The 27,163-nt window shown below is 38.6% G+C and overlaps 1 protein-coding gene across 1 annotated transcript in view; it reads right to left on the bottom strand.

Annotated features, from left to right (window-relative positions):
- Positions 1-24,528, bottom strand: part of CRPPA (CDP-L-ribitol pyrophosphorylase A) — a 105,934-nt gene extending 81,406 nt beyond the window's left edge. Inside the window, exons 1-2 of the mRNA XM_062495383.1 lie at positions 24,368-24,528; positions 16,636-16,915 (exon numbers count right to left, since the gene is read on the bottom strand). Of these exons, the coding sequence (XP_062351367.1) occupies positions 16,636-16,915; positions 24,368-24,528 (441 nt within the window). The remainder of the gene's footprint in view (positions 1-16,635; positions 16,916-24,367) is intronic.
- Between the last annotated feature and the right edge of the window lie 2,635 nt (positions 24,529-27,163).

Raw genomic sequence — 27,163 nt, forward strand, 5'->3', positions numbered from 1 at the left:
AATTAAGCATATACCTTTGATTTCTTAATCAATATATAGTATTAAAGATCTTTGGCATCTCTGAAACAGAACTCTCCTATGTGGCTTTAGGCATTTTGATACCAGAAAGTTACCCACACTTCATCAACTTATCAAATGTTCATGTGCTTTGGATATACCTTAGGACAATTGGGATGAGAGTGGTCCATACAATAATGAAGGAAAGAATGCAATGGCAGGACACTACTTACCAAGTCACAGGGCAAAAAGCAAGCCCCCATCAATGTTAACCACTGAGAACAGCATATTCACACTGTACTGTTTATTATTAATTTTTAAGATTAATTAAAAAAGAATAATTGATGCCATTTCAAAATATGTGGGATTATCCAACATCTTAAAACAGTACACCTATAAAATCATTCCCAGTGATGAATTCTGACACTTTTTACTGCAGCCACAGATTTTCTGAGGTTTAGTGAATTTTGACACAGAAAAAAACACTACAGTCCCTTATCACATATGAGCAGTTTTACTTATCTCAGTTGGCAAATCCTGCCCTAATACATGAGTCCTGTCCATTCTTAGAAGATTTCTGATCTCATACAATCATAAAGCGGCAGAAAAAGCCAAAAACGTTTTGCCCTCTCGGAAGAGAAATAATAAGTTCTCTTTCCTCACCCTTTTACACGACTAAACAATAAAACAAAGGTGAATGCAGGCAGCGTTGAGCACTTTATGAGCTCTAAACTACAGTTTCTCAGTTCATTTTTCACAGAATGAATAGAGAGATGTGAACCAGTTTCTCATTCTCAGTGAGTTCTGATATGCATGACTAAGCAGGGCAGGGTGAAAGAAAAGATTAAAAAGATACATGTGGGAAGAGAAATACCTGAAATACTTTCTCAAAATCTGAAAAGCACTTTTTCCTTCTAATACATGGAAATACAAAAACTACATGGAGCAAAACATTATCATCCAAAGGCAAAATGTGGTACAGAAAGATACATAAAAATTATGGAATCACATAGAAATGTCTGTAAAGACTCTCAATTCATCTAGGCCACCTTTCCATCCTAGGCAGGACCAATTTTATTTCTGTAATAGAAAAGACAAACTGAGAAAACTAAACACCACTATAATTTTAGTAATATGTCAGTGTATTAAATGAGGTGTAAATTTAACAGATGTACTTAGAGCAAAAGCTGTGCATAGCAGAAGTAGAGAGACTAAATTATCTGCAATTTGTCCCCTCTCTATTTCCTATGATTCAAGGACATGGATTATTACATCTATATCCCAGCTGCTGGGCATTTGGACTATGCTATTTTGCTCTGCTGTCATATTTTAATTGTTCACACACACACATATACACACATACAAAAAAATATAAAATTAGAAGGTCATGGGAAAAGAGAGAGAGCAGCATGCTACCCACAGTTTTTCTGTAATTAGCTATATATTTGATTTTTTTTTTCTGGAACAGTTACCATTCCAGAAAGCTATTTAGCAAAAGAGGATTCCTTAGGCTGATCCAATATTTTATTACAGTTTTTAACAATCCTGTCATGTTACATTTTCAGCATAAAACAGGCTGGAAGAATACAATGTGACTTGCGTAACCAAATCTCACAAGTGAAACATGCACTCTGAGGAACAAAAAACCAAACTGCAATTCTAAATAAAATTGAATACTCAGAATCATGTTCTTAAAAGAACTCTGAAACACATTGTTTTCTTGCCATCTGGTTTATTGCACAATAAAAAAATATGAATATCTGTATTGGTATCTTTGTGACAATACTGAACCACAACTCCTGCTCTGCTGAGACCTAGCTCTTCCAAACAATTCAGAAAGACCTAATTTCTACTAAATCCAAATGCAACGGGTTTTTTAAACTCTGCAATTAACTTCTTAAGTAATTGAAAGCTTCATGGCACTTAACATTTAACAAGTGCATTTTTCAAACAACTTCAGTTTTCTTTTACAATACCCATTAACTGAGTCCAGCATGGCAGGCTGAGTTTTTTTCCCCTCTCTTCCTGTCAATTCAATAAGAAATCACAAACTGGGCACAATAAGATTTTTTTTCTGCAGCAGGTCCACTCAAACTATACCTGACACTGATTGAAAACATGAAATTTAATACAAAGAATAAGATTCATGGCTGACTTCCAATCATGCAAAGGAGAGAAATTCTGTGTATGCAGAAATATGATAATAAGCAGTCATTTGATTTCAAAAGAAAGCCCCAGCTTTTACTCCAGAAAAGGACAACTCAGTCTGTGACTGAAAGCAGAATGGAGAGCTCTGGTACTTAATAAAGCCACGAAGTTTCAACTGCTCAGAAAGCCTTCATATGATAAACAGCTGCAGTGCAAAAGCCCCAAAAGCTGAGCTTGAGCATACTTGCTAAGGTGCAGCACTGAGTCAATACCTAAAAATCCTGAGACAAGATACAGAAACTGATTTTCTGTTTTTCTCATTACTGGCTCATTTCCCACAGGACTTTTCTCTGTCTCACAAACACACATGGGGCTCTCTCAACCAGATGATGTGACCCAGCACAGGGTAGCGTTTACCACCTCAGTGACACATGAACTACTTTAACTCTTAAGACCATTTTCAGACTGCGTGAAATTGGGACCAAGCAAGGGAAAACACTGGCCTGTGGCCCTGCACTGTTTCCATATGGCACAAGAGCAATGAGTCTCAAACGCAGGAAACTGCATCTGCAATACTGCTGGCAACATCCCTGAGCTGGTATTAGCCAACAGAACTGCCAAACCCATGCTGGCTTACATAGACCTCACCACACATGCTTCTGCTTCCAAAACTGGCTCATTGTATATTCATTCATGGTCTAGGCATAACATTTGGCCTGTAAAATCAAAATACTTGAGCTGTGAGTTTTGTCTTATATACAGGCCAAAGAGGGGCACACTTTTAAGATGTATGGCTCATTCTGCAGTAATTCTTTCTGGTTAGCACAAACCCCTTCTCTGAAAAGCAAAAAGCCTTTCTGAATTCCACCTAGCAGGCTTGTAATGAACTGAATGGGAAATTTAGGAATTTAAGGGCTACAGTTTACATTTTTTCATTCAGAAACTTAAATATTAGGGCACAGTAGGGATAATAAGGCAGTATTGTAGCTAAAGGGACTTTCATCCCTGATAATTGTGGGGTGTAAGTGAAGTACACACTCATGCAGCTAGTACACATCTATTCAAGTTACAACAGCAAGCATTTTAACCTTTGCAAGGGATTTCCATGTTGGTTTTTGTGGTTATATATCAGTAACAAAAATTATTTCCATATTAGTAAAAGAGAGTATATACTGAGTTTCAGGTATTTGAATTTTATTTGTTCTAATTTGAGAAGCATTGACTTGCTCTTTATGTCAGGAGTGCACAAGTATTTGGCCTAGCTCTCAGGCGAGGCCAAAGAAGACCTGTCCTCATTTAAAATTATAAGTACTTGTTAATGTCACTGTAGTTCTAAAAATCTTTTTTGCACTTTGAATTACCATAGCACAAAATACAAATCCTGTGAGTCTAAAGCAAGCGCCTTGGTCTTATACTGATATTTCCCTACTCAAGAGTATTTGTCTTCCAATTGCTAATAATTTTGAGCCAGATCTCAAGTAGGTTTGCTTTCAAAATCATACAGAAAATGCATCAAACACCCTTCCTGAATGTGAATTGGATACTCAAAAGATCTGAATTTCTTTAAATGTCTACTTTAAACCTTCAAGCTGCTCTACTTCAAACACAGTCAAGCAGTAACCTTGGCATGTCCAGGAAATGCATTTCTTTCCCCCATTTTTTGCATATTTTGTTAAATAAGTCAGCTAAAGTAGGCAAATATGAGTGACCAAGCTCTTAAGATACTGCTTCATAGCATAACAGACATCGAAACAAATACCACTGACTGGTTAGTTTTCTTTCACAGACAAAACATTGGAAGAAAAAAAACAACCTTCTAACCTATGGCTACCTTAAAACAATGTTAAAATGTCATAAGAATGCAGAATTCTATCAACTTCAGGGGAAGTGACAGATTCCTGTCACTCAGAAAAAAGCTCATCCATTGATCTGGTGAAACTGAACCCATTTCCAGATGCTTTTAAAAACAACAGGTGTCTTTTAGGACCCATTTTAAACTGCACAGATCAAAATATTCTACAAAAAGGTTCTAAGTCTTATGTTCATCTTTTTTGCATAACTGCCTAGACCAGAATATGCATTCAAGATTTAAAGATTCAATGGTGACTGAAAAAAAAGGTAGAGAATGAAGTGCATGAGGAAGATCAGTAAAACAAGGCATCACAAGTGTTTTCAATGGATCCAAGGTGTACTAACTCACCTTATCACTAACCAGTAACATATTATTCTCAGTTCATCGTACTTCCACTTTAACAAGAAGTTGTTTAGATGTGTGTATTCAGTGAATCCATAACCAGGGCGAGCTTTAAGATCAGACAACACAATCAGTTCAAGGACTGCTGAATCAAAAAAGTATTAATGACATATTTTATTACAAAATGAAATATGAATTCTTAGATCACAGAAGCCGACACACAACAACTTGGCTAACATAATGCAGTATAGCTTACTTTTACTGAATATCCATCAATAATTAAAATCATCATTTTATTTATAATAAGGTAATCTTAGGCAGCAAAATCCAAACAGAACCCATTAAAATTTTCATGAGGATTAGGGAGCGAGATGGAGCTTTTATCACAAGCAACAAATTATCCAGCTTACAGATTTCCAAAACACAGTGCAGCATTCACTCAAGACCAACACACCCCACCTACAGCACAACACACTAAGAACAAGTTATCAAAGAACTAAAAGCTCCAAAAGAGCATGAAGACCAACATGCATCACTGATTTGGCCATTTTGAGTAGCCAATGTTGAAACAGAACAATGCTAAATAGCTGCAAATCTCAACAAGTTGAATGACATGGACTAGGAAGAAAAAAAGAAGTTTTAGTGGCACAAAATCCTTACCAAAAATGTCAGAACTACAATTCCTTTTGTTTTAGAACAGTGCAGTAACAAATTCAGACAACCACAGATCCTCCAGGCTGGCCTACTAAAAAAAAAAAGTGTGCTATGTCTTTGGCATACTTACCTTGTCCCCAGTAAGCCCCAAGTACTAACGCAGACCCACAAAGTCCACTCCACAAGAAGTCTGGAACCCTCAACTTTGAGTGGGAAGGACAGCCTCAAACTTTACAGAGTCTAGTCATAAACTAGCAAAGCCTTCCATCTCTCTAACATGACTTCTTTTCACTTTTTAATTATACCAACAATACTTCTCCATTCATAGCCTCTGTCCCCCCAAAATTCATTTTCCCTATGCTATCTTCTCAGCTGTCTAGTAGCATTAAGTAAGTGTATATTTTATGTTTTATTTATTTAATATTTTAGTCATCCCAACTAACAATTCAATGTTTTAATATTACTTAGAAATAGGCCTGATAAAAGAATGTTCCTATTCTTAAGCTTTTACATGTTTTCTCAATATTCATATTTATAAATTTTAATTCTTTATTCAGACTTGTTTTCAACTCTGACAAGCAAAATAGAACTGAAGCAAGACTCACAAATAATTTAGCCACCCTGCCTTAGAAAAAAATAAATTTGCCTTGCATATATATACTGAAAACAGAAGTACAGTAGAAATACTTTTTCATAATTTCAAAGCAGCTAACTTCTTTGAAAGTGTATGCTGGAGATTGCAGGGCTTGTCACACTTAGTAGGACAACTGTATCCATCTTGGAACACCATTAAAGTCAGTTTTATAATTGTGAACATGGTAAACATATAAGCAATTTTATCTTGCTTTTCCATTAAGACAAGGATTGCATTAGGACACTGGTGAACTACGTAACAATAACAATCAATTTTAATTTAGACTAGCTAGGTATCTAACAGTTTACAAATATGTCCTGGAATGGTTTTTGTTGGGTGAAAGATTATTTATATGTTTCCAAACACTACCATCTCATAAGGATTTCAGTCTAAATTAGGTCTGGCTATGAACCAGCAAAAGAAGCTTAGAAGAACTATGATTAATTTATTCTCATTTTATTCCATCAAACTGTTTCCACATGTTACTACAGGGAAAGTATTCTTTTACACAGATCAAACTACTTTCCAGGAAGGGCATTCACAGCCATCTACAGTATGAAAAAAAATACAGAAATAAACACACTAACTCTGATGCATGAAACAGGTAGAAACCTGCATTTCTATTCAGACATTTGCATTCAAACTAATTGTATCTACAGTAATCAACATACTTCAGCCACACTCAGTAATTATCATTTACGTTAGAAGAACTGTCTCTACTGAAAGATTTCTTATTTCAAATTTATCAAAGAGAACCTTCAAAATTCAAAAACTTAATTGTAAGATCAAAATATTTCACGCATTTAAGAGGATGTTCTTTTCAGCTAATAAAACAAAGGCACATAACCATTTCTGTAAAATAAAGCAATTAGAAAATTACTTCTAATGCACATTTAAGGTATTATATTAAAATACCATATCTTCTTATGTTTCTTTCATCTGCTTTTCATTTTCTGTATTTTGTATCCAGCTCTTATCTACAGCTACTTTTTTTTTTCCTATAACCAGAAGTTTCAATCTATGAGAAGTTTTATGATTGCAGTGCAGAGATGGAAGATTTAGGGTATTTCCTCTTCCAACCTACAGAAATCCTAGCAAACCAACTTTATTTCAATGGACAAGATGGAGGCAGGAACAAAGTCATGATACAAACCATAAGCCACCATGCCTATATAAGTTGAAAACACAATTCGATTCTGAGAGCAAAGTTTTCTAAACTTAGGTGTGAACACTTGCTCAAGCCCAAACTAGCCAAGTTTCCAAACTGCACTAATACAAGCCTGCACATAGTCCTCAGAGTTCATAACCCTATTCTGCACCCAGAACCCACCTACTTTCTGGATAGCAAGGCAAGGCTGCAGTTTGGTTGCACGGTTTCAACTCAAACCTGCCACCATCCACCGCCATAACTCATTCTGTAAATGTTATGTCCAAAATACCCCCTCAGACCAGCTGCAAACACCTCTTGAAGGACCAGATACAGCATTGAGTCAGTCAGGACTACAGGACAAGCAAGATGACTCAGTAAACAATAGCTCACCACAATAAAGGTAGAGGTACTCTCATTAGCATGCAGAAACATAAATGTGAGTCCAGGACATAGCATACTTTCACCCACACTCACACCCAGACTCTCCCATGTAGCGTAGACATAACTTATGTGAATGTGCTGTGGTGTGGCCAGGATTCCTTCTACCTATTCCTTCTACTGACAAACAAGCCCAATCTGCAACCTGGGTTGTGCATCCATTAGAAATTAAGTCTGAAGAAAAAGGATTACCTTCTTTCTGAAAGTGTATCTTCTACCTGTATATTCTTTAACAAAAATAATAATTCTTAAATTATGTTATTTTGAATTTTGTAGGGCAAAAGAAAAAAAACAAAAAACAAAAATCAGAATCCTTGTGGCTAGAGCATGTTTGATTCTCATTAGTGAGCAGTAGAATTTCTTTTATGTAGGCAGTATCAGCAGCCAGTGCAATTTCAGCTATTTTGACACATTTGCACTGGCAGGTTTTAATTGCCCAAGGAGAGAACTGGTTGAAATGTTAAACAAGCCTAGTCTTACACAGATATTAAACCTAATCATCAGCTAGACAAAAAGAAGGTTAATTAGAACACATGTAAGGAGTTTTGAATACTAAGAAAAAAAGGCTTGTATGCTAAACTTCACCTACTTTCCTTAAAGTCTGTTTACCCAGCTGCCTAGAAGCAACAGTCAAACTCACTAAAACTGGGCACATGTTAGTCTTAAACCAACACCAGGAAGGAAGAAGTTATAATTGTGTTTATTCCTAGCTGAAAGAGAGAGGATGTTTAATCAGAAATTTAATATACACTTTGATCCAATGTTAATGAGCTGACACTGTGTTGTACATTGAAATGACTTCAAAGACATAGGATGCCTTAAACAAATGTAATGTATATTTATGACACTGTTTAAGAAAAAGAAAACATTTCTTCTAATGAGGTCAACTTTATCAGAATATACTATCTGAGTAACTGGGGATAGCACATGTACATCAAGACATGTCAGAGCCCCAATTAGCTGGAGCAAACTGAGGAAGATAACAGCAACTGTTGCTCAAAAATTAAGATTGCACATGTTCTTTTTTACTTTACATAATTTCAGTTCTTTTGTATTTAAAGCATTTACTTCGAAGCATCAGTAAATATTGTTTTGGTCTTATCAACCACATGCTAAATTCTAAATGTTATTCTGTGGAACAAATAAGATTTCTCAGAGAAAATAAAAAAGATTCCCCTCAAAAACACAGAACAACAGGAACACAAAAATGAAAAAGAAATAGATAGATGTTTAAAGTAGAGTAAAGAAGCAGAACTAGATGCATCACAGGCTGCAATTTTTCATCACAGCACTGAAAACAAGCTCAAAAATGTACCATAAGTGGAAAATAAGCATAATCAAAGTATATATGCACTAAGGAAAAGAGAAGAATGGTACTGCAAATGATAAAACAACATTTATGTGAACACTTGATTTCATATTAGAATCGGATTTTTTTTTAAAAAAGCAGACTAAAGTAAGTTGTATGAATGTCTTTTATGTTGTACCATGTAGTTTATCTTGTATCATGAATTACTGACATAAATTTTTAAAACAATAAAGCATAAAATTACAAAAGATCACAGGATTAGATCAATATATAAATTTTTAATGTGTCATAAAAATTATATAGCATTTCTTCTAGTGCATTCTTTATCTGTGAATTCATTGTGATAATTCAAGAATGGTCAAGTAAGATAGCTTTTTCCAAAGATACAATAGTACAGTACATTACATAAAATATATTTTGTCATATTATTAGACTAAAAAGGTCTTACTACCTTAGTCAAGATATTTAACTTATTTTTTGTACAGTGCAATAACTGGAAATATTTAGCAACATGCTCTCATTTAACAAGATTTTTTTTCTTCTAGATATATTATTTTAAAATATTTTAAAATTTGGTATAGTCTGTATAATGCTAGTAAAGATCTATATTAAGTATATGATACACACCACACATGGCATCCCTCAACCAAAGAGCAGCATGTGCTGGTGCAAAGCTTCAAGACTTTCTTATGACCTAGTTACTCTTTCCAGTTGTACATTATACACAATTACGATGGATTCAATAAGATGTATAATTTGGTCTAAGCAATTCAAACATTTCAAAGCAAATCATGTGGCCAGTAACCCACCGTCAGTTTTCAATATTTTTGAAGCATTTAAAATCATACTTACAGCTTTACATTTTGCATTTATTCAACATAACTGACAATAGATGAGCTACCAGCACTTTCTTGTCCTAACTCGTGCTATACTGCACATCTAGATGGCAAAATTTAAACAAAACACACTCTAAAAATTAATGAAACACAAAAACAATAAATGTTGCCATTAAAATCAACAAGACTGTTTATTTTGCTTTGACTGCACAGCATTACCTTGCATTGACAAGTAAGGAAACACTTACAGACAGCAAGACGTCTTTCATACCCCAAATAGTAATTTACATAGCAAAAAGCTATTGGTGAGTGCGCGCTCTGCCACAAAGGATTTTGCACATTACAGTAAATCAATATAAGGACGAGTTAGCACTTGTATACAGTGGAAGAGAAATCTTGATGCAACTGCCACAAGAGTTAAAATTGTTTTTAGGGGGCTTATACTTGAAGAAGAGTATTTTACCTCCAGACAGTGTGCATAATTAAAAAATCAACATCATGATGTGAAGGCTACTGATCCACTGCATATCATTTAGCACAGTTTACATCATTTTATGAAGAAGAAAAAAAGATCACAATGTGCTGTAGGAACACTCTTGCACAATTCAATCAGCCAAATGCAAATCTGCAATGTTTAATTTATAACTCTTATCCCACGCATACAGTCCTGAGCAACCAAACCCATGAGCACTACAGTTTGTGGTCACACAGTGCCCTAAGCAATTCTGCACTTGCTTATCAAATGTCTTTGCCTCTTGAACTTGCTCAGCTGCTTCTCTCAGAACTGTTTGCATCTCTCCTTGCAGGAAACCTTGGACTCAAGTTTCTTTCCCTTACAGTCCATTAAATTCAAAATTTCAAGTCACTTCTTTATACAGGCTTCATCTAACACTTTCTGTTATCAAGGGCCTTGTAAAATGGATCATTACACCTTACCATGTCAGTTTGGCCCAAACAGTGACTTTAATACATGTATGTGTGGACCTGATACCTCATGAATTCTCTCCTACATGCTCTGAGGCTCCTCAAGGCAGTTTTAGTTCTTTCTGTACTATAGCCCACTTATTTCTTGGAAACAGAAGGGTAAGCACAGAACCAGTCCAGCAATTTATTACAGCATATGAAACAGGCCAAGTCAGCTTTCAGAAGCTTCACCTAGCCTGCAGAGCTGGTGCTGTCCTTGCCACAACCACCCGAATTACAAACTCAGCCAAAATGCAGCTGGCAACATTTCTGCTTGAAGACCCAGATAATCTTTCTTTTCAATGCAATTGGTGAAAAGCAGTAAAATTTACATGCCTAATCCTTAGTCAGAGAGGCATGGCTAAGAACCTCTTCCAGATCTTGCCATGTAGGAGTTGCTAGAATGATCCAAGGCCTTTATTCAGCTTCTCACATATGCTGGACAATATAAGATCTCCCTTATTTTAAGGAACTATTCTCTAAACCTTTGATCTGCTGCAGGAAGGAGAAATCTGAGTGCTAAATAGACTTTTCTTTGCTAAAGACTCCTTCATTTCCCAAATGTAATATTTTCTCAGATAAAGCATATAGATGTTAACTAGCCTCAAATAAACAGCAGTACCTATATGTCTGTTCTCAACATTTAAAGGGGGTACATTTTATAGACATTACATTAAAATGACCCCAAAAGCCACTTAAGTACAGGAAACTATGCTCAGCATTTAGTTTCAGAATAAACTAACCCTATTTAAAAAAAAAAAAACATGTGTGTAGACTTCCAGAAAATAAAAGGTGGTGGATTAAACCATGTTTTAAAAATACTAGATGTGGTAGAACTGGGCTGGTTCTGTTAGTAAAACACACAAATGCTGCCAAGGAAAAAGGGAGATTATAACTTAAGTTTCTGTCTATGGTTCATGTATTTCAGTTGGGTGAGTTGGATCCTTCATAATAAATGCAGTGAATCATCTAAAGTACTTAAATTGAGAGTGGGAAATGACAGAGCTTTTTTTCCCTTACCCATGTCCTCCCACCATCAAACATTACATCTTGTTAGGACTCAGACTACAAGTATTTACTAACAATGCATTAGTTTTCCATTCAACATGGAAAACAATTAACAACTTGGCTGAGAAGGTTTTAATTTCAATGGGACCAAAAATGCCATAAGCTATGGAAACATAACAAGCTATGGAAACTATCACTGTTTCGATAGTTATCCATTAAAAAGAAAAAATGCATTGTATAACTGTTATTTGTACAACAGCAAAACCACACTTCATTTCTTCACATGTTCAGGACTGCTAAGGAGCTCCTGATCTTTACAATAATGTATAATCATAAAATAGTTTGGGCTGCAAAGGACCTTTAAGGGTCATGTAGTCCAACCCTGCTGCAATGGTCACAGACATCTTCAACTCTGAGTGAGATCAGCTTGCTCAGCCTTGTTCAACCAGACCTTGACTGATTCAAGGGATGGGCAGCCATCATCTGTTTGGGAAAACTCTTCCTGTGTTTCACCTGCCCCACTGTAAAAAAGTATTTGTCTCTATCTAGTCTGACTCTACTCTTTTTTCGTTTAAAATTGTTACCGCTTGTCCTATTTCAACAGACCCTGCTAAAAAGTTTGTCTCCATCTTTCACATAAGCCGTCTTCAAGTACTGAGAGGCCAAAATAAGGTCTCTCCAGAGCTCCCTTGTCCAGGTTAATCAACCCTAACTCTCTCAGCCTTTCATCATAGGAGATGTTCAATACATCTGATCATTCCTTTGGGCCTCTGCTGGTCTGCTCCAATAAGTCCATATCTTTCTTGCAGTACTCCAGGTGGGTTCTCACAAAAGTGGAATAAAAGGACATGTATACCTCCCTTGACCTGCTGGCCACACCTCTCCTGGCCCAGAACACAGTTGGTTCTCTGGCCTCATGACCAGCTTTTCATCCACAAGTACCCCAAGCCCTTTTCTTAAGTGTCCCCTCAATCCTTTCAGCCCCCAGCCTTCATTGATACAGGAGCTTGCACTTGGCCATGTTGAACCTCGGCACTCACACAGGACCACTGCTTGAGCTTGTCCAGGTGTCTGTGAATGGCATCCACCCATCAGGCATATCAACCACAACACTCACATTGGTGTCATCTATATATTTGCTCAGGGTGCACCTGATCCCCATGTGTCTGCATCAGTGGTGAAGGTATTAAAGAGTACTGGTCCCAGTATGGATGCCTGAGGGACATCACTTGTCACTGACCTCCACGTGGACACTGAGGTGTTAACCATTACCCTTTCAATGCAGCCATCCAACCAATTCCTCCTCTACTCAACAGCCCACCCATCAAATCCTTCTTTCTCCAATACAGAGAGAAGGAGATTGTGGACAGCTGTGTCAAAGGCCTTACAGAAGACCAGAGAGGCAACATCCATAGCACTTCCTTATGCCACTGATGAAGTCACTCCATCATAGAAGGCCTCTAGGTTGATTGAGCAGGACTTGCCCTTGGCAAAGCCATAATGGCTCTCTTTAATCTCCTCCCTGTCCTCCATGTGCCTTAGTAGGCTAAGAGCATGTAGGTCTTAAAATGTTATTTTTGTCTCAAATTGATGAATAAGAGCCTTATAATTCATTAATAATTATTTTTACATAGACATTAGTCACTCTCCTAAAGTACAAAATTAATTCCATTCATGTCAAGATCATAAGAGTAATATGTCATCAATTCTTGATTCTGTTTTTGCACAGGGGTGTTATAGGACAGTGAGCCTGTCATGCATACAATGAAAGAACTTCTGAGAACACAGGCAGAGGACAACTTCAGATGACCCAGTGTATAAATATGAATCAAAAAAAATGTTATCACTGATGCAGCCTTTGCAGCTGGCTAAAATCGGTCCTTGACTATAACAAAGAGGACAAAGAGCATGTGTAAAATATTCTATATATGGCAAAACTGTAGGAGATAAGAAAACAAAAAGATAATTGCTCCAAGAGCAAAAGTGCAAAGAAAGGTCAGAAGGGGCAGAACCACTCCAGTATTCTGCCCTCATTCAAGTATACTCTGCCAGATCATCTTATTTATCCACCCAAGTCTTCCTTTCTGTCAGTGAAGAAAAAGGTGCTTTTTGGTTTGCCACCCACCAAGTTTTGCTTGTAACTCAGCAGCCATAGATAGCAAAATAAATGGGTGAAAGAACAAGATCCACAGGGGTCCATGTTTTCTACTCCAGCTTTCCTCTACAGTAAGAGTGATAATGGCAGCACAAGAAGACCAGATCAGCACAACATATAGTGTTTTCTGTCTGGGGGTATTATTTTGACCAAGTGCCTCTGTGAGTAGGAGTCTGCGAGACTGAGTAGCATTGTATAGCTGTATTGGCATGTAAGCTTTGTTTAGGCCCTTGCTAAAGCTCAGGATAAAGTAATGATGTTAGACAGCTTCCAGAAACCAGCTTTTAAGAATGCCACTTTGACTTAGTTCTTTCAACATAACATACTGTACTTTCAAATCTAGTTTATGTTAACTAGAGAAAAAAAAAAAGTCTTCGGATGTGCCTTCTTTTTGTAAACTTTCAATAGCACAACTGACAAGTTCCCCCCACCATCCTGATTTCTTTTTTATGCAAGCATTTTTCATTTTAGTTATGTTGTTTAAAATGCAATGTTGGCAATGAGATATTGCTAGAGGCTTTCGACTGATGCCTTCTGAAGCTTCCAGTATTCTCAACTTTTACTGGCTGTAAAGAATTTGTTTCTAGAAACATATAATTTTAATTGCAAAATTACCCCAAAAACTTAAATGGAATTTAATTGGTTACAAAGTCATATTTTCACATAATCAAGGACTTGTTTGGAGGGGGTTAAGGCATAATTTATTAGTTCTGGTTAAGGTACACATTTTTATTCCCACAGGCAAATAACAAACTGATTAGTAAGTGTAATAAAGCAGTTTATTTGTCTGACAATTGGCAGCTAGCAGTGAAATAACTTACTTGATCAATTGCCATTTTAAAGAACGTTAAAGCATCTCATAATTATGTTATCTATGTGGTATGCAGACATGTAACAATACAGCATTACCCCTATTAACACAAGTCATTTAATATGATGTTTCTGCCAGGTTTTGTGCCTTTCTACATAATGCAAGAGGAAGTAATTACTTTTTGTACTGAAAGATTGAAGAACTGACGTCCTTTTAGATATGCAAAGAATTTGAGCAAAGGAAGAACTAAACATGATAGCTGCTCTCGATCAATTTTTTTCCGATATTCAAAACCATGCATACCAGTTTTGAGAAAGTCATAGCTTTCCATTTAGTTCTTCAGAATTCTGTAGTTCTCAGGTGGACACAGTCTCTGGGAAGGTGGTTTTCCAATTTGTTACATTAAATTAAATTCTTCTCACGTTCCTTAATTCAACTGCTTTGTCAGGTAACATCAACAGCACCCATCTCTTAGAGACTGAGCACACATCTCTCTGATGGCCCAGCCTTCCTGAAGTCAGTGGATCTCAGCCAACACAGAAAGCCACCACAGAGCAAATGATCACCACACACATTTCAGACAAATATTATGCAAAGGAATAGACTACTATACATGCACACAATCACCTCTTTGAGATCAAATGATACTTCAGTGATCCAAGTTAGGAAATATTTACTGGTCAGAAGTTCAGATGAACTAGAATACACTGACTTGAGAAGGTCTGTGAAAATTGCCTTGGCTCCCCCTACTTTTTTACTTTAAATACCTTACATCCAATTAAAAAGAAAACCAGGAGAAAATATTGTACTAAAATCGCAAAACTTTCAAGAAAAAAGTGAACAAGTTAAATTCAAATGAGATATGATACACATTAACATGCAAAGGCAACACAAACATACTCAGAAAAGTTATTCTCATTTCAAGCCAAAACCAGTACAATTAATTCCATTCTTCTACCACTCTCAAAGAACCCACATTTAAAACTGATTTACAAAGAGGATTTATTTTAAAGTCTTTGGCAAAGAATTAATTCTGAAATGCTATTTTGTGCTATACGAGAAAGAATTTTAATGAGATTTTTGACCTAACAGAATTTAAGTTTTAATAACTGGAAACCTATATTCTAATCACTGAAAACTATAGTGCAGAATTTCTAATTTATTGCCATTTCTTACTAAGCTTATCTGCAAAACTACAGGCCTACTAAGAAGAGGCTAAATATATTTAGATTTACAACAGAATGTTCTGAGAGACTTGACATAATTTGATTTTCATAACAAATATTTTAACAAGCTATATATTCCCCTTCTAAATTGTGAAGGCGTAGGAGCACTAAGGAAACACCACAGTTCATCCTTTGGACTCACTACACAGTTAAAGTTGTGAACCACCTGTCAATTATCTTTTACCACATTTTCTGGAAAAGACAAGTGGTACATTTTCCTAGTTTTCTAGTACCCAAACAATATGCTATCACTGTCTTCTACCTCAAACCATGTCCTTGAAACAGGGAAGCATTACACATCCTATTAATAGAGAATTCAAGAAAAAATTAAAGAGAGCAAATTTTGCAAACAAGCCTGTGGCTAAGTCATGATCTTTTACATCTCTGACTTAGGCAGTTCATTTAGCAGTTCCTCTTGTTGCATGCCTCTCCTATCCTTCTACTTGCATAACACAACTTCTACCAACTCTTACCTTTTGTATATCACTTACTTTCTCTGAAATATTTTTGGTTTCTGGGAGTAATCCTAAACCTCAGATGCAGTGTTAAACAGAAGAATATCCAACCTACAGCTGGAGGCTTCCCACTTACCCTGTTTTCCAGCAGTTTGAAATGCTTACAGATTCTAGAACAATTTAGCATTAATACAGAGACAGCTCTTTTGCTGCTTATTCCAGATTTGCATATAAGTTTGAGATGAAAGCACAAAGTTTGCAAGTCAACCAATGCAGTACACGTACTCTTAACCTATTATTAGTAATCAGTAACAGAACTGCTCTAGCATTAGGTAATAATTCTGCATGAAAAAAGGCAAATTATCATTACATAACCTACCTTTCAACTAACAAACTGCTGATTGATTCAATCTCTTACTGACAGTCTCTATGGCAACAATTATTCACTGTAGCAAATAATAACTGCAGCACTTAAAAATGTCAACCTCCCCCACCTGACCTCTCTGCATAATAGGGAATCTGGATCTGTTCTATTTAAATAAAACCCACTAATTGCACATTAATAAAATTTCTAGAAAATTTCTGATTTATCAATCGTGATTTTAAGCTGTAAAGTATAAAGCACATTATAGAGTTGCATTGCTGTATAGTACATACCCCATGTTCTTTAGCAGCCATAACCACTTTTGAAATAATATCTTCTTCAACAAAAGGCCTCACAGCATCATGGATAATCACTATTTCTGGCTTCTGGAGCAAATGGCTGGAAAATTCATTCTGTGCAAATACTTTCAGTCCATTGAATATTGACCGGTGACGAGTTATTCCACCTTCTACTACTGTAACTCTTTTGTGGCCATATTTTTCAATTATAGTCTTCATTGTTTCAATATTTTCAGGAGAAACCACCACAATAATGTCAGATATCCAACTTATCCTAGAAAAATCAGCACAAAACAAGAAAAAGTAGACATGAATTACTAAATAAAAGTGGACATACATGAAACAAAGAAATTAATAACAAAAATTCAAGATTGCTAAATAAAGCACCTCTTGATATACTCAAGTTCATGTTTTTGTACTCCACTGCTTAAGGGAGAGCTTTAACAGAAGATTTATATCAATAACACTGAAGTCCTGGAAAAAGACTTGGTTCCAACAACCACTTTGCAGAGGGGCACATTCTGATAACTCTTCAAAAGCCTGAAAACAGTTCTTACTCCAGCATTGTAACTGCAGCGCGGGAGTTTTACACAACTTAATTAGCGGTTTGTCTCAGTCTCATCTGCCTTCACTCAGAACTAGGATTAGCAAAAACACGATAGAAATGTATTTTCTCATCTTTGGGCTTGGCTGCTTATTAAATCTTATCAGAAAGTACAGAGTGTTCGACAACACTTCCAGATACCTGCTAGAAGCGAGGAACAATGGAGGAAGATGCAGCTGCTACAAGGTCTTTCAAAGCCAAATAGTCCAATAGAGAATTAACACCTATATTATTTATATTTTTGATCCAATAACTAGATTCCCATGACCCTCCATGTGATACTGACTGACCAACCAGAAACTACTACCTGAAACCTGTGAAGAAGAAGGAAGAAAGATGAACATCAAAAGAGACAATGCCCAAAATCCTCCACATTGTCTCCATACCTATTACTATACTAAAAAATCCTCAGATTACCATATGAAAGCACACACTTCTATTTCACTACACATTCATGATTTTATCTTCATCACTCATATTTAGAAGCTGTCTCCAAGGCCTCAGGTCAAAAGCAGCATTCTCCAGGGGATCAGCCTGACAGCACAGAAAGCCTGAAAACCCCAGGTTTCTGGGATCCAACACAGCACCATTCCTACAGAACTTCTAAATCGGCAGCAGTTTGCTAATCAGTTTCTAATAAACCCAGTAAATCCTGTGGCCTGGAATACTCCACGTTCCAGTGAAGCCCACAGTCTACAAAGGAATAAGACAATCAGGAAAACGTCTAAAGCAAAGATCACTATCAAGACAAGCATGAGCAGTAATTGACAGAATGGTAATGAATGAAAACTGTAACACTTATATTGACAGGAAACATTATACTGGTAGTTTGAAAAAATATATCTATTTATAAACACAAATGTTTCTGCTGTAGGAAGCTAGAAAAATGTAAAAACATAGCTATGCTAGTTAAAAATACCATATAAAAATACATTTTTAGGCATCTCCAAGATTTTTCTGTTGGTATCAGTCTAGTTCTAGAACTGAAGGGATGTGTGAGGGGAAGTGAATGACCCACAGACAACAAGATTAAAACCAATCATAACTGAAGTTAGGTTGAAATCATACTTCTGTCAAAGTATCTAGGAATCCAAATTCTAGTCATATGTGGCATACTGTACTTCAAAACAACAGAAATACCATAATTCGAATCCATTGTAGTGTCCTATTTTTAAACGCCTATGTAGAAAACATTAAAAAAAGTAAAAAAAGTAATTGTTGTCTTCCCTTTTTGTGTCTCCAGAGATGGCAGAAGAGCATTTTAGAATGTCAGACAAGAAACTCACCAGATGACCAATGATTTTTTTAAAAAAAATACTGTGGTAAAATTACCCATGTGTTGCTTACACATCTGACTAGGAAGAAAGAGACAAGTACAACACAATGTCTCAAATAAAACTAGCAAAGCTACTGAAACTAATATTGCAGACACAAGAACAATGAAGGTACTAAGAACTAAATATTTTCAGTTAGAAAAACAAGAGTATGAAATTCACAGTTCAGAAATACACAGGCTCAAAATACTGATTACTGCAATGATATAGGAGGCATTGCCTGGGAATTACTTTTACTTCAAAAGCAAAATTAATCTGTGTTACAAACCAGTTAACTAGAACTACAAGTAACAGAGCATCTTCCACCTTACATATGGGGGGGGCGGGGGGTTATAATTAATAATACTCCATGGGAAACTATTTCAATTAGTTGCAAAATAACTATTTAAAATAGACTGCTATTAGCATTCTTCAGAAGAAAAATACTTGTACTTATATTTATTTAACTATTAGCAACGGCATAAAATACAGTCACACCAACATATTCTCAGCATTCTTTAAGTACTGAAGTTGCTCAAATGTAAAACCTGAAGTCATGTGGTTTCAAGTTTCATTTCAACTTGTCACTCACTACAGGTCCATCAAAATATGATTTCTGGCATACTCTTAAATTTAACTACAAAACGTAGCACTTCTGCATGTCTTCAACTTGGAACTAGGGCAAACTAATTGGACTCATCTCAATTCTTCTTTTAAATACCCAGAGTCAGTCATTTAACAAAGCAAAATTCAGGAGGAGCTATTTCACGCTAAATGAGAACAAGAGCTCTGCATTTCGATTTGCAGAGAGACTGTAGCCTTGCACAGTACCCAGAAACTGGACAGCCTGCACAGTCATTGTGACTGTGTAAAAAGATATTGCCCTTTCTGGAGTCAAATGAAACAGATTATGAGGCAACTGGGTAGTACACAGCATCTTCTGAGAAGCTGGGAAGAGAACACAAGTACTGGCCAGCCTGTGATAAATCTCTGCACAGAGGGGGTGGAATGAATGGCTCAAGGCCTCCAGTGGTACAATGCACCAAAAAGTGACAGGATGCGGTCACAGCTCCACCCTGTGTCTGCATAAACACATTTGTAAACTTGAGTATGTCCTCCTTCAACTCATTCTGGACCCATGTTCTATAATTAGAGCTGGGTTTTAGGGATATAACATGTTCATGTAAGAGCCTAAAAGTATCCTCTAGATCAATTACATACAGAACAGCTCAGGTTTTGTCCCACTAAAACTCATGACAAGTACTAATCCAGCAAAGTGTGCTATAAATTTCAATGAATGAGAGCTGTGCACCACACAGGTTGCTAGCTCTTCTGAAGATCTGCTTATGCATGTGTTGAAAAATGTTTTGAAGAAGTAGAAAGATATCAGTATACACTCAATCTGGCAGTAAACAAATCCTTTTTCCTCTCCCTCAATTTGTCACATCCTTTCCTTCAGAAAGATTTCATACTAAAATAATAATCTACTCAGGACCTGCTCAAATACAGTTTAAAAACAACATTTCAATGTTATAACTGTAATATTGGATCAAGCTTCAGAAAGAATCAGCCCAATGCATGAAAAAAGATCACAATGCTGTACCCCAACGTGCTTTAACAAACACAGCTCTAGTGCTTCCATACAACACAGGCTGTGGTTCCAAAATAGAAATCAAGTCTGACCAAATGAAACAAAATGACAAGCCCAGTTACAATCACTTGACAACTGCCCTGGGAGGATCACAATACAAGCAAAAAGCAAACAAAGAGGCAGAAAAGGACTGTATGTTTGTTTCCTGCAGCTATCCTTCTGGTCATCACCTACATACAGACCTACTGCCTAGTAAAAAAACAGTATTGTTCCAGTAAATTTCAAACAGAAGTACAAACACACTAGCTGAGCTAGAACTGAAAGCAGGAGAGCTCATTAACTCAGCAACAGATTAAGCTATTCCTTCAAAACACAGGCTGCAGAGGAAATGAAACAAGCCCACTTTGAAACTGTATCACCTAAATGGCATGAAGTACAAATGTGACCCAGATTTAACCCTCTACCAGTTCACTCGCATAGAAACCAACGCTGAAATCTGATATAAGGCTTAAGTACACACACTCAATCTCTTGCAACTCTCACTCTGCCACTAAAAAACCTATTCAGTATAACTTACTGAGACCGGCAAAACAAGGCCAAAACCATGCAGTGGCTGCAGAAATGGCTTTACCAGTGTTAGGATCTTTTACTGTCACAGAAACATTCAGAGGTGCAAGATAAATCACTATATTACTTTTGTTAACCTTACTAAACACCAAATGAGAAAAAGAAGCATCAAGAACAAAATCCATCTGCAGAATGCAAGCGTAACTTCCTTTTGCTCCATAAAAGTTTTATTAATTTATGAAAAAACATATTCATATAAATATCTCTCTTACAGTACAAAAATGGAAGCAAGAAGCTTTTATGGTACATTAAAGAAAGTTTGAAAGATCTCATGTACAGAAACCATTCAATTTTTTCCAGAAATAAAATGTTCCTTATGAGTCAGACATAATAAAAAAGATACCTCCACAAAATTTGCTGCAACTATTCTTTTGCTCATAAGCTATTAAAAAAAAAAAAATCTAATTACAACTGACCAAAAAGAAGTATCAGAGTGGATCTATTTAACAAAACTGTAATTGTGTGACCCACAGAGCCAGTGAATATGCATCAGTCAGGGGAGAAAAATATTTGGCAAATAACTGTGCAAGACACTTCCAAAGAAGTGCTCCTTTGGGAGCTTCCCCAGGGGAGTTTAAGATACCTCCTCTCATTTTAAGATACTACAATAAGGGAAACAAAGCTGCCTGAAACCTTTATGGGAAATTTTAATTCTGCCAGTGAAGATATTAACTCTGCTTTCCTCTTTTATAACTACTCATTGTACTTGCAACAACTGATGAAATATGAGCACGGCAAGAATAGCAGTAGCATATTAATTCCACAATGATTTTAAAATTAATCTTTACCTTAGTTTGTTTTCCTCTCTATAGATTTAGTAAAATATGCACACGCACATGTGCATAGAGAGCTAAGATTCCTCCCTGTCTCAAAAAAAGAACTGGAAAGGTTCTATTCCAACAAACATACATACACCAAAAAAATCAAATTAAAGAACAGCTCTGATGGTTGTTACAGAAGCAAAAACAAGGAATGCCATTCGAATTCCATTCTTATTGCAAAACCCTTGGATAGCTCAACAAAAGCAAGAACGAAGCCAATGGGAAAAAAGAGACATTTAAATTTTCTAACACACTTTAATTTTTGCCCAAAAGTAGGGCCTGACCTTCCTATCAGTGCCACCACACTGGCAATTAAAACCTACGATTTCTCGTTACCCTAGTTTTGTTCAACTCCTCTTCCTCAGGGTATCATCTTATTATTATTATTGGCAGGCCAGTGTTCTACATGCTGTTATCCTATACAACAGGATGCACTGCTTATTCATTTATGTCTGCTCTTGTCTCATCTGCCCATTTTTCCACATTCATATTTAAGAGTCTCACTACTTTCAGCTGAACAGCATAAAAATCTTTTTCTAATGATCTTTAAAAAGCACATGAAAAGCACCTGCACATCCTTGAACTGCTCATATATTTCTGTCTATACATTTCTACCTCTTTTCCAGATCTAAAAAAGCTCCAATATAGCCACACCAGACAAGATGTCCAGTTCAACAGAAGTTATTACAGGCTAATGAGTCAATGACCCATTCAATTACATAAGGTAAACAACAGATATGAGAAGATAGTATCAAGCTACACACAAAACCTGCCATTTTTTGGTAGATTAGGTGATAAACTGCAGTACCTCAATATTACATGCATGCGCTTACATACGCACAAAGTAAGAACAAGGTACATACTTCACAGTTTCAGAGCCAAAAGTGAAAGTGTTGAGATGAAAATAAAAGCCATCCCAAGCTTTGGAGTACATCTATTCCCTGCTCCTCATACACATCTATACCAATCAACACTCCAATTCAGCAGAGGTGGCAGGAAGCGCTGCCTGACAGAGCACTGGCAGGAGTTATTGCACTCCTAAGCAAAAACACCAAGTTATTACTCTCACAATCAACTTGGTTAAACTGTACAACTCCAAATCAACCTTCTACTTTTTTGCAGCTTTAGGACAAATATAATACTGTCACTCAAAGCATGTCTGTTTTCTCAGAGCTTACTGGCAATTTAGATGCATAACATTTCCTTCCCAAACCTCTCTCTTGTCTATTTTCCAGGTCTCCAAATACACTGAGTGAGGATATAAATCTTCTCTGTAGATTCCCATGACATTTTGGCAGAAATTACAGCTGTGGCAAGCTTTGGATTGGACGCTTTGCTTACTGATGTGCTTAGCTTTGCAACTGGCTGATGTTGAAAATTAAATAAAGAAAAAAAACAGTATTTCTTCCATAAAGTAACAAGTGACCTGAGGGAAGCCTCTCTGGGTGGGAATGAAAAAAAGAGTCCCAATTTTGAAGTTGTACAAGTTTCCATGCACTGAGAAATTCAGAGATGCTGGCAATTTCATTTCTTTCACCTATCTCCACTCCTCCCCATTTATTCTCTCTAAAAATCTAAAGGTTTGTTTTCTTACAAGTTACTGCAACACATCCAGAATTCCCCTTGACACTCTGCTCCTACCTGTGGTGTCTCAAGTGACACTAGATACACAAAACCTACATTATGTTAACATTTGATAAAAATATATTAACTGTCAACCACAAGCTTAGGACTCAACAACTTTATGGAAAGGAAAAGCCTGGCTGCTAATAAATCCTGTTACTTTAATCCTTCGCTCCAACATAGAATGTTGAGGGATGGAAGGCACCCCAAAGATCACTTAGCCCCAGTCCCCCTGCCACAGGTAGGGACACTACCCACTAGACGAGATTGCTCAAGGCCTTATCCAACCTGGCCTTGAATGCTACCTGGGCTGGGGCAGCCACAGCCTCCCTGGGAAACCTGTTCCAGTGCCTCACCACCCTCACAGTAGAGAATTTCTTCTTAAGACCTAACCTAAATTTCCAATCTTTCAATTTGCATGCATTACTCCTTGCTGTATCACTACAACATGAACATGGAGAAGTTACACAAGCATCTTCAGACTATGTAAGCAAGCCACCAGCTCCTAGTTCAGCAACTATAACTTAAACACTTTTGCTTAAAACTTCCTCCTGATGCAAGGTGTTTTACCATGGGCAACAGTGGAGCATAATGCAGTGCTGTATATCAGTGAGTTCATTCATCCCATCATGAGGAGTGGATCATTTTTTGAAGCCTTTGGACATTATAAAGATCATCTCCAATGGCAGAACAGAGCTCTTTTCAGGGCTGATATTCCTATGACTGTCTCCAACAGCTGCGGTGGGCTCATAGCTCACCAAACCACCCAGTGCAGCTGGCTGCAAACAAACCCTCGAGCTTCGAGGCTGACTGGGCTCGAACAGATAGATGATCTCCAGGAGCCAAGGAATGCAGGGCTGGGGAAAGAGGGTAGCGAGGCACTCGGGATGGCGGCGCTACAGCCAGACTGGGGTGGGGGAAGCGCCCAGGTCCCGCTCGGGACTTCTTCCCAGGTACACCTCGTTCGCTTCCCGGTCTGACCGGGTGGGGAGGGACGGAGAGACACCGCAAGGCGAACTAGACCCGCCCTAGTGCCCAGGGCATCAGGCGAGGGCAGCGGGGACTGCCTGCGGCTCTCCGGGGCCCGGCGAGGGCCGGCAGGACCCCGCGGGGCGCGGCCGGAGCCGAGCGGCGCCGGGCTCGTTACCTCTCCATGGCCCGCACCGCGTAGCTGACGAGCGGCCTCCCCTGCACGGCGCAGAACTGCTTGGGGGTGGCACCGCCCAGGCGCTCCCCGCTCCCTCCTGCCGGCAGCACGGCCGACACCGACACTCCGCCGGGCGCGGCGCCGCGGCTGCCGGGCTCCATCTGCGCCGGGCCCGGCGGCGGCTCCGCTCCGCTCCCCCCGCGGCAGGAACAGCGCAACCGCCCGCCCGCCCGTTTTATTCGCCCACGACGTCCGCGATCCAAAGAATCCAGCACGCGCCCGCCCGCTCGCCTGCACCCGGCGCGCACCGGGCCCTACCGCTCGCCCCCCACCGCGCTACGCGAGCCCCCGCAGAAGCTCCCCCGGTCCCCGGGAGCCCCGCGGGAACACCCGGACCGCGGCGGGGAAGAGCCCGCGGCAGTGCAGCAGGGCGATAGCGGGCACGTAACTGCACTGCCCAGGCGCGGCCGCCATGGGCCCTTTAAATGGCTGGCACGCGGGTGGCTCGGGGCGGGGCCGCGCTGAGGGGCGGGGGAGGCGCGTCCCGCCCGGTCCCGCCGGGAACGGGAGTGAGGAATATTCCCTCGGTAGGGAAGGAAGCGCAGCGTGAGTGGGGCCGGGGGAAGAGGAATCCGTGGGCCTTGCGTGTTCGTGAGAGGCTGGCTGGGGAACCTGCTGAAATGTGGTGATCCCTTAATGCTGGGAGGGGGAGATTGGAATAGGATCATACTGGAATTGTTAAGGTTGGAAGACCTCTTAAATCATCGAGTCCAGTCGTTAACCCAGCATGGCTGTATACACTCTTATACTACATTTCCCAAGTGCTACATCCACACACCTTTGGAACGCTTCCAGGGATCGCGACTCCAGTACTTCCCTGGGTATCCTGTTTTTATGTGAGCCCTTTCAGTGAAGAAATCTTTCCTAATATCCAACGTAAACCTCCCCTGGTGCAACTTGAGGCTATTTCCTTTTCTGTCCCTTGCTACCTGGGAGAGGAGGCTGATTCCCACCTCCTTTCAGGCAGCGTAGAGTGATAAGGTCACCCCTGAATCTCCTTTAATCCAAGCTAAGCAGCCCCAGCTCCCTCAGCTACTCCTCACAGGACTTGTTCTCCGGACCCTTCCCCAGCCCATTGCCTCTCTTATGCCACACTCCAGCACCTCAATGTCTTTTTTGAAGTGAGGGGTCCAAAACTGGACACAGCACTCTAGCTGTGGCCTCACCAGTGCCAAGTACAGCAAGACCACTTTTCTGGTCCTGCTGGCCACACTATTTCTCATACATGCCAACATGCTGTTGGCCTTCTTGGCCACCTGGCTCACGTTCGGCGACTATGAACTAGCACCCACAAGTAAAACTCAGTGGTAGTCAATTCACTGCAAGGATCTGGGATGTTCCAGATTGTCTCATGGTGTTACTGTAAGCAGTGATGGATGAGACATGTTGTTTGGAAAATTCCCAGGGCTGATACCCATTAAATGGCAGAGGAGGCACAGCCTGGTGATCACCTATCAAGACCTTAGTGAGGTGGCAGGTGCCAGGGCAAGTCAGGAAGCTGAGCCAGTGGGTGCAAGTCAAGGTCAGGGAGGCATCAGACCAGGTGCAGGCATAGGAAGCCAACAGTAAAGAGTGCTTAAAAGTCTCTCCCAAAGCAAAACAAGGAAAGCAAGGTTGAGAAGAGGGTTGCTTCTAGCTTTTTCATAGCAGCTCTCACCAGTGGAAGAGCTGTGTTTGCACTTGACAAGTTAGACTCCTTAACTCAGTCATCCAAGCTTGAAGGTGGAGTCGCTCAAGGCCCTGGCCCTTGCCTCTTTGACATTATTTTTCAGGAAAAATTCAGTGTCTTATATACAGGCTATCCTAAAATGACCAAAGTCTTTAGAGTCTGCAAATTTTCTTTATGTCTTTGAGAAGAAAGCTTATTTACAGCTCTTCAGGTTTCTCTTAGCTGTGTTAAGAGCAACCTAACAAAAACACATACAGAGGCCTTTCTGAGGAATAAGCATGAAAGTTTATGTGCCAGTTGGGCTGGTTTGCCAGTGCCAGCTGTGGACTGGAGTAAAACGATCCTACAGGCTTACAGAGGCATCATGAGTAGCATGCAATAGGAGTGAAGTGATCCCTCCTAGCAAAGGCAAGACTTCATTGATTCTTGATATCTACAGTAGCAGTGAAGTCATGCACAGCACAGGCACTTTACACCCAGAGGTGTCAGGCTTTTGGAATGGACACTTTTCAAAAGAGAATTAATTAGCTAGAAATTGAACTGCCTTCTTCCCAACAAGTGTTGGTCTCATTGTCTCCAGGGCAGTTTAGCATGTGGGATTTTTTTAAAAAATCCATTGGCTCAGCAACCATATTAAACTGTTTATGATATTTTTTAGCAGGTCTTTTATTTTCTTTTCTTGGGAAGTATTTCACTATCTAATTCCTGACTGATGACATATATTTGTCTTTTGTCTCTTTTCAGGACTTCCAAGTTTGTACTGTGAGTCAACATAATTTCATTATAGTTAGATGCCCAAATTAATTGTTCTTCTTAAGCTAGGCACTTCCAGTATCTACAATCATCTTGGATTCTGACTTTTTTCTTCAGTTTTATACAAATGCGTTAATGGCAGCTTATTCTGCAGCATTCCTATTTTTTTCTCTTTTTTTAGTGTATCATATTCTGAATTCCTGTCTCAGGTCTTCATGAATTAATTCATAACAAACACAACTCTTGTTTGCCTTACTATGAGGAACAAAAGAAGTTCTTTTTAGTTCCATGGCTTCTCACTCTGTACATGAGCT

The sequence above is a fragment of the Cinclus cinclus genome, chromosome 1 (genome assembly GCF_963662255.1).
Source record: "Cinclus cinclus chromosome 1, bCinCin1.1, whole genome shotgun sequence".
Classification (NCBI taxonomy): domain Eukaryota; kingdom Metazoa; phylum Chordata; class Aves; order Passeriformes; family Cinclidae; genus Cinclus; species Cinclus cinclus.